Genomic DNA, 13471 nt, shown 5'->3' with positions numbered 1-13471 from the left:
GACCCATGATATATATCAATCGATATCTATTTGGACTATCGCGACATGTATAAGCATGTCAAGTCGCATGATGTCAAATGATTAAATATATAATCAGAATTTTAAGGACAATAATCAAGAAGTTCATCCATAGAATGCTAGGTGTTTATTTTAGGAAATTATTTGATATAGCATAAACCGTGGAGAGATTTTTGCAAAGAATTTCGCAGATAACAAATGATACATCGTCTGCGACCCATGACAGATATCAATCGATATTTATTTGGACTGTCGCGACGTGTATAAGCATGTCAAGTCGCACGATGTCAAGCGGTATATCAAGCGAAAAAAAGAAAGTGCAGAGATTCTTAAGAAGATAACTGAATACGTTGAATCGTATAAGACATTCCACATGTGACAAGAACAAGCCAATCATAACAATTATCAAGGAGATAACGTCCATCTTCAGGACGTTAGGAGTTTATTTGAAGGAATTTCTCGACACAATATACGAACAAAATAACGTACGATTTTTAAAAAGATAACTGAATACGTTGAGACACAGAAGACATTCCGTATGACAAGAACAAATCAGCCATTCATCACAGACATTATATGATATATATCTCACATCTGTCTAATTGTAATTTTCTAACAAAAATCTTGAAAACAAAATTGATTTCTGTAACGCAGGTAGAACCAGTGCTGTGGACGTTCGAGAATATCGGTATGCACGAGGATTCCAGTCCGAGCGAACTTCGGCATCTCGCCGATTTTCTGTCGAAGAAGCAATTCGATCTCGTGATCAATCTGCCGATGAGGAACGGCGGTGCCCGTCGTGTTTCCAATTTCATGACTCACGGTTACAGGACAAGAAGACTCGCGGTCGATTACTCCGTGCCTTTGGTCACAGATGTCAAATGCGCGAAACTACTGGTCGAGGTAAGCATCCAAATCTGATTCTCGCAAAAATAGGCGCAGCGTTCCACACAAGGGTGTAGAATAAATTCTTCGGCTATGAAATATATTTTAAGAACTAATTTCATTGAATATTTGACTTGATTTACCTTCAAGTTTTATAAATTACATTTCACATTATATCTGCACGTCAGGGATCAAAGATCGTCCCGATAAAGCAAATCGCATTACTCACTCTTACACACAAGTTCTCGTTCTCATTGCTGATAAAGTGCACTAACTGTAAAGTTTATTTAAAAGCTATATTACTTAAAATTATATTGTGACTTCGTTTCTTTTGCGTGGCAGAAATGAACATTTAACATTTAACAAATAGAAGTGTCTTAAATATGCGTTCTTGCAAAATTTATTTGACATCTTCATAACATTCCAGACATCGGTTTCTTTCTTATTTTTGCAAGAACGCTATCTTTCCGTTATCTAACGCTAATATATCTGATTATTCGCATTTAATAAGAATCAAGAGCTAGAAATAACTTGTTATAAAGTGTAGAATCAAAATAATTATCTTGAGATTGTGATGATTCTTTTAATCTTCACTTTCTTTATATGAAATAGAACTTTGATCTATAAAGCGATATAAGTTTTCGATATCGTGTTATTTATTTTAAAGTGTAGATAAAATAGAAAGATTAATGAATAAACATTCTTAATTATTTTATTTGCTAAGATATCAGGAATACTTCAATGTAGAGAATTGCTGTCTCTCTAGAAGTTTCTTCTATACAGGGTGTCCCACAACTGATAGAACACCAGTTAGAGGTAGATAGAGGATACAATTTGGAACTGAAATTTGTTCTTCCATTTTTGAATCCGACAATTAGTTAACAAGATATTAATTAATTAAGTCTGCCAATCCCTTAGCGCCCTGAGTGAGCGCTCAAGGACGTAGGACGCCGTGAGCTCCTGCTTGTCCGTTTTTCTCCCCTTTTTGTACATATATACTAAAATTATTCACGATACTCAACCACTGACATGCAGAAAACATTCAAGTCACCTCGAAAAAAACATACCACACATGTCTTTCTCCTCCGGCACATAAAGTGCAATCACTCCGCCCATTCGCACTAAAAAGATTCAAATTATTCGTGCACTCATAATCGCACACAAAAACACCCATACATATCACTCCTACACATTGAAATCTTGCCATCCCCTAGCCCCGATCAAGCACCCATCCACACACCTACTCACTCACTTATGCATATCTATTCCTCTATGATATAAAAAAGGGGAAAAAACGGACAAGCAGGGCCCCTGAGGAATCCACGGTGCCCTACGGCCCTGAGCGTTCACACGGGGCGCTAAGGGATTGGCAGACTTACTTAATTAATATCTCATTAATTAATTGTCGGATCCAAAAATAGAAGAGGAACTTTCAGTTTCAAATTTTATCCCTTACCTACCCTTAACGGGTGTGTTTTATTAGTTGTGGGACACCCTGTATATGAAAAGTACTATGACAATTGTAATAATAAATTCGAATGAATCAGAATATAAGTTCAGGAATGGATCGAGGTTCATTGGTACTTTAAATAGCAATCTTTGGCAGAACGAAAAATTTCGAACAGACTTTGAAGATCTCACCGTCATACATTAAACTCCATCCATATCACATCGAATTTTTTTTATTTCAACAAACAAGAGCGTGTCTCAATTCATATACTGATTCAAACAAAGGCATTTCTCTTTTTTACTCGACACTTTTCTCTTAAATGGCTCTCCCCATCTCTTCACCGCAGTAATCGTATTTCGCGCTAAACGCTTTCAATTAAGCTGAAGCCACACGCGCACAATGCATCTCGTCGAACCTCGTCAATAAGATTGCATAATCGCGCGAGCGATAAACATTCGTGCATATCAACGACTCGCAACTCTATGCGCTCCTCGGTTTTGTGTCATACAGGCGATGAGAATGGTTGGCGGAAAAGCCCCGCGCATGAAAACTCACACTGACTGCATAACGTCGCGCAGGATGATTAAGTTACCTGGTTTTATCGACGTACACGTGCACACCCGTGAACCAGGTGCTGTTCACAAGGAGGACTACGCCTCTTGCACCGCGGCTGCTCTCGCCGGCGGTATCACGACCATTTTCGCGATGCCAAACACTAATCCGGCAGTGGTAGACCATCAGACTTTCGCTCTAGCTAAAGAAGTAAGTCATTTTGAGATGTAAGAATTTGCGTTCGCGGTACATGAAAAATTATATTGACAAGATATTCTGTTAACATGTCAATCTTCGTAATTAATTTTGTGTGCTTAATTAGTCGCGACGATACATACTTATTTAGTTTATCTTTCAACCTCGATATTATTTATTCACAAAAGCAGAACAGTAACTATGACACGTTTCTATGGAAGTTTTAATGCAAAGGATATTCTCTTGATTTCTTTCACGCGAAAGTTCTTAGAGTTGGTGAAATAAGTCAGGTCGAACAGATGTAAAGCCATCTTCTATTATGTTGCAGAGAGCCGCAGCTGGTGCACGATGCGATTATGCACTATTCGTCGGTGCATCATTGGACAACTACGATATTATACCAGAAATAGCGCCGCATGCAGCCGCCCTGAAGATGTACCTAAACGAGACATTCACCACCCTTCGTCTCACCGACCTTACGGTTTGGATTAAGGTAAATGAAACGCTCGTGTAAAAGTAAATATGCGCATTCGTATTTTGTGAGATATTGAATATTGTATGAAATTTATATGTACAATCGTGTCATTTGTCTGCAGCATTTCGAAAGCTGGCCCAGGAAATATCCAGTGTGTGTGCACGCCGAGGGACAAACAACAGCTGCAGTTCTTCTGCTCGCGAGTTTACACAACAGACCAATCCACGTGTGTCACGTTGCGCGCAAAGAAGAGGTAGAAATTATACGCGCCGCCAAGGAGCATGTGAGTAAATCATCGAGATATTTAACAGAATACAGCTTTACTTAAGTGTCAAAATTCTCATAATTCTCAAAAATTTAATTAATAAGTACTTAAAATTACCCGTGTATATAATTGACAAATTATTGTGCATTGTTGCAGGGATTGGCAGTCACGTGCGAGGTATGTCCGCATCATTTGTTCCTCTGTGAAGATGACTTGGAACGAATAGGTAGGGAAAGAGGCCAGGTGAGGCCCACTCTAGGAACGAAGAAGGACCAACAGGCTCTCTGGGACAATTTGGACATTATTGATTGTTTCGCTACCGATCATGGTACGTAAAGAATTCCAACCCTACAATATATCAATAATCCCAGCGCGAAGGTTCCTGCTCACAGATTCGCGTTTCGTTAGAGTTATAAAATAAAATCAACACATCGATCGCTCGTTTCGAGACGATAACGACCAACGTTGTTTTGTGAATCGGCGATAAAGGGATAAACGTCCCATGTCGAACATATACACGTATGACATCTATCTAACTCTGCTTTTAAATCGTAAAGGAACATTATTTCTTCGCTCCAAAATATTGATATTATATCAGACACATGGAGTAATTTAGAAATAATGAGCAATTACTGTTACTGCTGATAAAAAATGAATACTCCGATAATTCGCCGTATCGAGCGTGTTCAATCGCAAAGTTAATAAGTTCTGATGGAAAATCGACGCGATCGCATATATTATTATATAATTTGTGAGTCCCAATGGGACATTGATTTATTCATTACAACAGGTCTGTTTGAACTTCTAAACCAGTGTAATAAGCGAAAATGAAACGTATACATTCTTACAGTCTAACTCACTGCACTAGCGTGCATTTAGATGTTCTTCATCTAAATAAAGAATAGATCTAATGCCGTGACTCTTCGTATTGCAGCTCCACACACCGTGCAAGAAAAATCCTCTGAGAAGCCACCTCCAGGATTCCCCGGGCTGGAAACCATCCTACCGTTGTTACTCAATGCTGTGCACGAAGGAAGATTGACCATGGAGGTATTTTGCTTTTTTCGCTTATTGTTAGTATATCGTTTCAACCACGTTCACCTGGTGTAACGAGCAAGGAATGTCGATAAGCTCTTTATAGCTCGATAACGAATGGCGAGTGCTGTATACGTCATTCTGATATAGAGATAAATTTCGCACTTGACTTGACATAATAAACCGAAACGTGTCTGTATGAAGCGAGGCAATTTTTCGCCCAGCGAAGTTTCCTCATGAAAATTAACTCACCTTATGTGTTGTTATTTTGATCCTGAAATAAGTTACGTTCTGATCTCGCGTGTTAATTCGAAAACAGAAGTAGCCTATCGCAGATCCATGTCGTTCTTTCACCGAATTTTGAAATAAATTCTTGGACGTTCAATTTTAAACGCAATCTTGTGTTTTTACGCTTATCACACTTCCTATATTATATATAGGATATATGTATGAACGTTATTGTCTGATAGCAGTACGATATGAGATAAGCGTGTAAATACGCTTACTGCATTTGCAATAAAAATAGCGCAGAAATGACATTAAAATTTTTCTTGCTAAGATTTTTTTAACTGGACTGACATATGCCGAGCGTTATTATTGTAGTAATTTCATAGTGCGCTTTCCTTATCATATAATATCTTATTTGCGTGAATAAATCGATACGATTAAGAGGAATGATATTGTAGAAAACATATAAAATAGAGAGAATATAAAAATGTTTAAATTACAGAATAATTAATATAATTTGTAAGTCCGGATTGCGTAAATTAAAGTAGTGCGAAGTTTAGAAAAATTAATTTAGCATCGAAGAAGAAGAGATATTTAACATTATGTAATATAAAAAAAACATTATCTAAATACTATCAAAACACTAATGTGTTCACTTAATGATTGTAGAACATTATCGACAAGTTATACCGAAATCCCAAAAAGATCTTCAACATCCCCGACCAACGTCACACTTACATCGAGGTCGATTTAGACGACGAATGGGTTATCCCAGAAGCAATGCCGTTCAGCAAATCGGGATGGACGCCCTTTGCTGGTATGAAGATTCGCGGTTCTGTGCATAGAGTAGTCTTAAGAGGCGAGGTTGCTTACGTGGAGGGACAAGTCCTGGTAAATCCCGGATTCGGTCAAGACATCAGGGATGTTCAACATAAGATGAAAGCTCCACCAACGATCCACGTGCCGATAGCAGACGCTATCAGCAAACCGCTGTCACTGCTGGATGGTCTCTTGTCACCAAATAATGAGAAACACAACGCACGCGCCGATCGTATTGCTGATTTATCCGAAGAGGAACTAAATGGTACGATAATATAATATAAGGGGCGAGTATCTTATCATTACGAGATCAAGATCAAATTAATTCGTAATTCAAAGACATTACAGATAAATTATACAATATAAAGCAACAGAACTGTTTGTATTTTCTATTTTCAGAATCGTTTGCATCTCTTCTACAACCATTGACGCACAAATCAAACGTATGCTTTGCGCTGGATGTCGACACGAAAGAACATTCTAAAACACTACCTTTTCAAAGGACCATTTCTCCATTACCAATTAGTAATGCCACCAAATACAAAAGCGACAGTAATCCGAATCTTCTTATGACCACCGTCACGCCGGCTCCTGCCGTTCACACAAGCCTGGTTGGACATCATGTACTCACCGTGAACATCTTTAATAAGGAAATATTGAAAGATATATTCTTCCTTGCCGAACTCTTCCGTAATGCCATCAGAAAAGAGCGACCTTTGGATCACATACTAAAGGTAATAAATTTACACTTATATAAAATTATATATACGTGTTATACCAAATTGAGGGATTACACATAACAACTACAGAACATTACTTTTATATTTATATAATATATACAAATGTTATGACACAAATTTATATAATACTTTCACCTTTGGAAGATTTATGCTGAAACTATAAAATATACACGGAGAAAAATAATTTGCTGCCCAGCAAATTTTCTGCTAGTCTAGTAAAATCTTTTCGTTATTATATGGAGAACAAAAAGATTTGCTAATAGTACTAATCACTATTTGCTGGATATCATTTGCTGAATCTACAAATTATTTTGCTGTAAGAACCATGATGTATTTATATAAGCAGTTGCAGTTTTGCTCCAATAGCAAATAAATTTGCTAAGGATACATTATTTTGCATTGATAGCAAATTAACGTGATTCTTAAGACAAATATACTCAATAAATTTTTTATATCCGAAACTACTTCTGCTCTGATAACGAGTAATTTGTAAAATTAGTTACGTCAACTAAATTTTTTTGTTGTCACTACGAATATGCAGTAGCAACGACGATTTTGCTAAAAGAGCAAAATTATTTTTCTCCGTGTATAATGACATAGTGGTTCTCAAATAATAAGTGAAGCAAAATTTCTTGTTTTCCTCGTTAATCAAATTAAATGACATTTGTGTTCAGGGAAAAATTATGGCTTCCATCTTCTATGAAGTCAGCACAAGAACATCGTGCAGTTTCGCTGCCGCGATGCAACGTCTTGGAGGTCGCGTGATACACATGGACGGTTCTACATCATCAGTTCAAAAAGGAGAAACGTTAGAAGGTATGTTTTGAGACAAAATCATGCAGGAAAAGAATATGTGAATGTTACAATATGAATGTTACAATGTTGATGAAGAATCATAGACGGTAAAGACTTGATTGATGAATAAATCGTTTTCAATCAAATAAAATCAGATTTGATTCCAAAATTGATTCGAAATTCTTGACTCTCTGGCTCGATGTATAATTAATTATCTTTCTGTCTACGACATATATTTAATCAGTTATCATGTTGTTGCAGATTCCGTAGCAATTATGGCAGGATACGCGGATGTGGTAGTACTTAGGCACCCACAGCCAAACGCAGTAGCGGTGAGCATTCGTATCATAAAAATACCCAAGCTATCTTATATACATTGTGATTGTATAAACAATCAAACGTATTTTTTTCAGTTCTAATTATGACATTATTATTGTAATACCTCAATTTCAAGTACCATAACAGCAGTTATTCTTTATTCTTATTGTTCCTGAGTTTGTTTCTCGAAACGATTGTAATTTTAAGATGTAAAATAAACTTGTATAAATACGCGGTTGTATATTTTGTTTTGACCGTTACATATCAATGATAACTTGCAGAGAGCCGCGCAGCATTGTAGAAAACCATTATTGAATGCCGGTGACGGAGTTGGCGAACACCCCACGCAAGCATTGCTCGATATTTTTACGATACGAGATGAATTTGGGACCGTAAACGGCCTCACAATCACGATGGTAGGAGACTTGAAAAATGGCAGAACAGTTCATTCCCTCGCAAGGTTGGTACAATAGAACAATCGTTTGATACATGATTCCAAATTCAATTTCGGTCGCTACAAGCGAACGAGCTTATCCTTCGTATTCAAGGTCAATTATTGGAGTCAAGGTATTCTCCTTCGACGCACATTATTTATTAAACGTTGCTAATGCAGGTTACTGACCTTATACAACGTGGAACTTCGTTATGTGTGCCCACCTGGCCTCGAAATGCCAGATCAAGTCACTAATTACGTGGCCAAGCGCGGAATCCTACAAGAAAAGTTTGCCACTCTGGAAGAGGCACTGCCTGAGACTGACGTCCTTTACATGACTCGAATACAACGCGAGCGTTTCGCTACACAGGAGGAATATAATCAGGTAAGTGCTTCTCAAGTAGCAGGAGCTTGTAAACGACTTATCTAAAAAACGCTTAAGACGTTTGAAGAAATAAGAAACTTTTAAACGTTTTTAAGATCTCTTTAAGAAACTTTTTTAAAAGTTTCTGCTTTACCTGAATCGAGATGTTACAACAAATTCGATACATTGTGTGTTATATATCGAATTTGAAAATGAAGATTCAACTTTAAAGTTACTTTAAATTACGCATCCATTCATTACAAAATGTCCAACGTAAATGCAATATTAAACTTGATAGTTAATGTACAATGACAAAACTGAAGGAAAAATGTTTTTACGTTGTTAGTCTTTTTTAATTTGCATTAGTTGAAACCGGAAAATCACAAGGATTATTACAGTGCAAATCTTACACTGACATCGAAGCAAACTTAAACGACATGCGAAAATACATACAGAAATTAAAGCTATTCTTTTGCCGGAATTTTGTTTAATCATGTTTTTCATTTAGCATTTTAATGCATTTAAAAAAATCCAAAATATCAAGCTTGTAAAGAAATGTTAAAAATTATTACGAATAATGTAAAAACTTATTGAAAATTCTTTAATTTCAGAATTGATATTACTTAAAGATAATCAGCAAAATATCATTTATTTCAAATTACATACCTCACGCTTCAACATCTGCTTTCAAGACAATTAGGTTAAAAAATAACTTAAAAAATAAATTGAAAGATACAACGTCTCTACAAAACTTTTACTGTGCAACAGGTGTGCGGACACTTCATAGTCACCCCGCAATTGATGTCGCGCGCAAAGAGGAAGATGACGGTGATGCATCCCTTGCCACGCGTCTTCGAAATAAGCACCGAGTTCGATACCGATCCGCGAGCAGCTTACTTTCGACAAGCCGAAAACGGGGTCTACGTACGCATGGCATTACTGGCTATGGTCCTTGGACGCACTTGATCTACGGTCACTCGTCGCTTGTAGGTCATGGCACTTCCGCCAGCCTGGTGAACAAGGTCAATAACGCTCGCCACCGTAGACACGCTCGCACTTTCAATCAGACTGTGATACGTTCGTGAGAACGTCGCCAAGTTACAAATCTTTCTGACATTCCTATTATTAGCTGTCAAGAGCTTAGCAATCATTTTCTAACGAAACTTACAGTAAACTTTGACAACAGGGATTTTTACAATGCATTTTTGATAATACATTAAAATACTTCCAATGCTTTTAATATGTTGATATATTTTGTCTCGAAGCAATTCTTGTTTCTGCTACATATATTTCTAAGAACTATATTCTATAGTTATAGAACTTTATTATATAGTTCTTAGGAAATTTACAAGCGCACGCGAGCCTAAAAATAATTTTTAGAAAACGTTTTAAACGATACCATGCATAAAAAAATTGTAAGTGAAATTTCAAAAGAAATTAAACGACAAAAATTTATAACCGAAGTACAAATATTTTAAGAATTTTGATATTCTAAATTCTGTACTACGTACAGAAACATTAAACAGATTTTATTATTTTTGATACATAATGTTCAATACAACAAATGCATACATATATCAGAAATACAAGATTAAAGACATATATTTGTACAATACAAATACAAAACAAAAATATAACGCACATTATGTCCTTTTTTTCTTTTCTCCCTTCTCTTCTTTATACTGTGAATGGAATACGTGAATGACGAACTCCTACGGAAAAGGACTCATATCTAAATATAATAATAATATCGATAACATTATCATCTGTTAACAATATTATCGATTTTATTTATCCACCTATCCGTTTATCTATTTATTCGTTTGTGTATTTGTTCGTTCGTCTATCTATCTAGAGAATTTAAAAGATATTAAATATCTAGCAGAACTGTCAAAGCTATTAATACTCGTTGTTGTCTTATCGTTCTTTTGTATTTAGTAGTTAAATGTACTAACTACGAACATGGATTCTATTTTTAGTGACATATATTGGTTTTACGTACGTTTCTTAACTTATGCAATTTTTACATACGTATGCAACGTTTCATGACCGTTTGTTAAGTATTTCGCGAACGTTTCTAAACAATACGTGCTACTCGGGATAGTTACATTCAATGAATGTATCTGATATCTCGTAGATCATAATGACTTTTGATACAGACGCAGACTTGATGACTTTCAACGTCTCTGTCTTCTCTCTGTTCTGAGAGACGCAGTGAGATGCAAACTGAGTTGCTGCTTTCCATAGACAAAAACTGACGATAAAATTTGTGAATGATATTCAAAACAAAAACATAAAACTTATACATACATCATTATAATTATGTACCTAAAACATTTTACGAACCAAAGTATAGTGGAATTTCATTATATTAAAATATCTCAATATAGTCTCATTATATTAAGTGTATCTCAATATAGTCTCACTGTGTATAATCTGAAAACTGTGTATATTCACGTGATGACACGCGTTCGATGTATTCATGATAGCCGCATAATCCTGGAAAATTAGTTTCGTAAAATTAAAAGTATGATCATAGCCATTTAACTCTTTGTTACAAAAAATATATATATTACCTTAAATGGGCGTTAAATACACTTGACACTTACCGTATTCCAAGCGATTATATTTTGATATTAAGATTGGTAACTAGATCTTTTATTATCAAGAAAAGGGTAAGTAAAGAAAATAAAATAATATACAACGATGCAGCACAATAAAACAAGGATAACAAAATGAGGTGGGAAAATTATTCAAATATAAGATTTCTCATTTAATTTAAAATCACACACACATACTACATTTATATGTATATTTATAATATATTTATATACAAAATATTTATATACAAGTGCATACCACTCAGTCACACAATATTTTTAATAAATATCAGGCGTGGCTCTTTGCAAAATGCGACTGAGAAGCAGTTCAAGCAACCGCATTTTCGATTTAATCCTTTCGCTACGCCAGTGTCCAGTCGAAAGACACACACGCTGTAACACAGACGCACGTAACGTCAGTAGCCTCTATGCGTACGTATGATAGAATTTTTATTACACTCGCATCATATATGCCTTAACACACATTTTTCTTATTATTATTAAAGAACAATATTTATCCAGTGCTGTGGAACAACTCTCTTCTAGCGTAGGCCAATATAGATATAATTTTACTGAACAAGATAAATACAAATTTATTGCAGTTTCCTACGGCTTTCAATCTTTATATGTAATTTGTAAGGTTGGAAATCGTACAGGTGATCCTAGTTGCATTGTTAATGCATACATGACGCCAGCCAGTGTTGCGTTTAAATAATTTTTAAATCATCTCATGGAGATGGTTTTCGATCTCATAGATTTTAAAACTATCTAAGTGCAACACTGCGCCTAGCTTATATCAAAGGTCGTTGCTACGCATCATCACAACGTTGTCAGTTACGTGAAATTTTGACGGAGCGATTATAATCACTGGTATTTAGTGAACGATCAGCTGTGAATGATTACAGTCACCTTTAATGGCAAAATCAATGCCACTTTTGAAAATGTCTCACTGCTTTTTCTTGTAATACTTTTATATACTAATATATACTTCATTAATTATCAGCTGTACGCGAACACTGTCACGATAAAATTCATTTTTTTCAAGCCTTTCGTGAAGTACTTGTGAAATGCGAGTTGAAATCTCTCGGAACATCAAACAGTATCACATATCGTTTTAAATCCGGTATCACTGGCACCATTTGGACACATATCCGAGGCCAAGGCTTTCGAGTCGTCTTTTCTGCTCTTTCCTCTTGCCTGTCCTGGTAGTGACATTCCCCACTTCAGTTTCCTTTGCTTCCTCCTCGTGGCACGGGGAACGAGGTACTCTTGCTGCCTGAGGCAAACGACGTGACGATAACACGAATTCTCAACGCTAATATCGACGCTAATCGTCAGGTTAGACTTTGTCCCAAACGACACAGAGCATCCATTTCATTACATTTATGTTAAAATTTCGCAACAATATAAATATAACACTATGTGTCACTTGGTATTTACATTGTTGAATACAAAATTTTAACATGTAATGAAACTAATGCTATGTGTCGGCTAGGATGTAACTAATTTCTTTAACTGAACATTCCTGTGGCATAGCTTCGTTATCAATCTATTTATTTTAACATAAAAAAATCTTAAACTATACTTTAACGCGTTTGTCCGTGAAGACCGTTCGGCGACAAGACGCAAGTGTTTGCACAAGCAACGAAAGCAAATAAATGTTGTTGTGTGTTTACTTACTGGTATAAGCGGTCTATTTGGATAGCTATCCAAAACAAGATCACTATAATGATGATCACGCTAATCACGCCGGATACCAGTGGCACTAACTCATTCGATTCTTCGTCACGGCGGGACACCTCCACTGTGGATGTATTGTATGCTAAAATCGTAAAAAAAATTCACTGTGCGATAAGATAACGTTTGTTTGGCACAACTAGCTATCGTATTGTTTTATCCTAAATTGTATTTACTGTCATCTCTTAACCTTCTCACTCCAAAATATCTACAGCAATGTTTAAACATGAAAATTACTTTTAAGACTATTAAGGCCGTAAGAATAAAAATCCAAGTACCTTTCTCAATTTTTTTGAAAGATGGTTCATTATTACCAAAAATTTGTTATTATTGCACGGAAATTATTAATCTATATATACATATATATCGTTTTTTTATTTTATATATATTTTAAAAATGTATTTTTTATTTTATATATATTTTAAATATATATTTTAAAATTATATATATATATTACCGCCTTGTATGCGCAGCGAGTAACTAATATTGGTGATAATGTATCTAGAGATGACTTTCCCACTTGATTATAAAGCAAAAACACGCATTCTTTCTCTTCTTTTCC

General features: G+C 35.7%; 2 protein-coding genes across 2 annotated transcripts in view; one reads left to right on the top strand and one right to left on the bottom strand.

Annotated features, from left to right (window-relative positions):
- LOC116842357 (CAD protein) overlaps nt 1–10213 on the top strand; it is a 28357-nt gene extending 18144 nt beyond the window's left edge. Inside the window, exons 14-26 of the mRNA XM_032811461.1 lie at nt 673–921; nt 2864–3115; nt 3429–3593; nt 3697–3858; nt 3997–4168; nt 4775–4890; nt 5773–6187; nt 6322–6656; nt 7337–7478; nt 7719–7789; nt 8057–8235; nt 8389–8593; nt 9341–10213. Of these exons, the coding sequence (XP_032667352.1) occupies nt 673–921; nt 2864–3115; nt 3429–3593; nt 3697–3858; nt 3997–4168; nt 4775–4890; nt 5773–6187; nt 6322–6656; nt 7337–7478; nt 7719–7789; nt 8057–8235; nt 8389–8593; nt 9341–9538 (2661 nt within the window). The 3' untranslated portion in view covers nt 9539–10213. The remainder of the gene's footprint in view (nt 1–672; nt 922–2863; nt 3116–3428; nt 3594–3696; nt 3859–3996; nt 4169–4774; nt 4891–5772; nt 6188–6321; nt 6657–7336; nt 7479–7718; nt 7790–8056; nt 8236–8388; nt 8594–9340) is intronic.
- Nucleotides 10214–11369: 1156 nt separating this feature from the next.
- Nucleotides 11370–13471, bottom strand: part of LOC116842379 — a 7551-nt gene continuing 5449 nt past the window's right edge. The window contains exons 2-3 of the mRNA XM_032811509.1: nt 12853–12994; nt 11370–12448 (exon numbers count right to left, since the gene is read on the bottom strand). Coding sequence (XP_032667400.1) covers nt 12265–12448; nt 12853–12994 — 326 coding nt within the window. The 3' untranslated portion in view covers nt 11370–12264. The remainder of the gene's footprint in view (nt 12449–12852; nt 12995–13471) is intronic.

This window comes from Odontomachus brunneus, unplaced genomic scaffold (genome assembly GCF_010583005.1).
Source record: "Odontomachus brunneus isolate Ranch 3 - 2012 unplaced genomic scaffold, Obru_v1 Obru_scaffold_024, whole genome shotgun sequence".
NCBI lineage: Eukaryota > Metazoa > Arthropoda > Insecta > Hymenoptera > Formicidae > Odontomachus > Odontomachus brunneus.
Note: the sequence above shows the minus strand (reverse complement) of the source record. Positions and strands in the feature narration are given on the sequence as shown.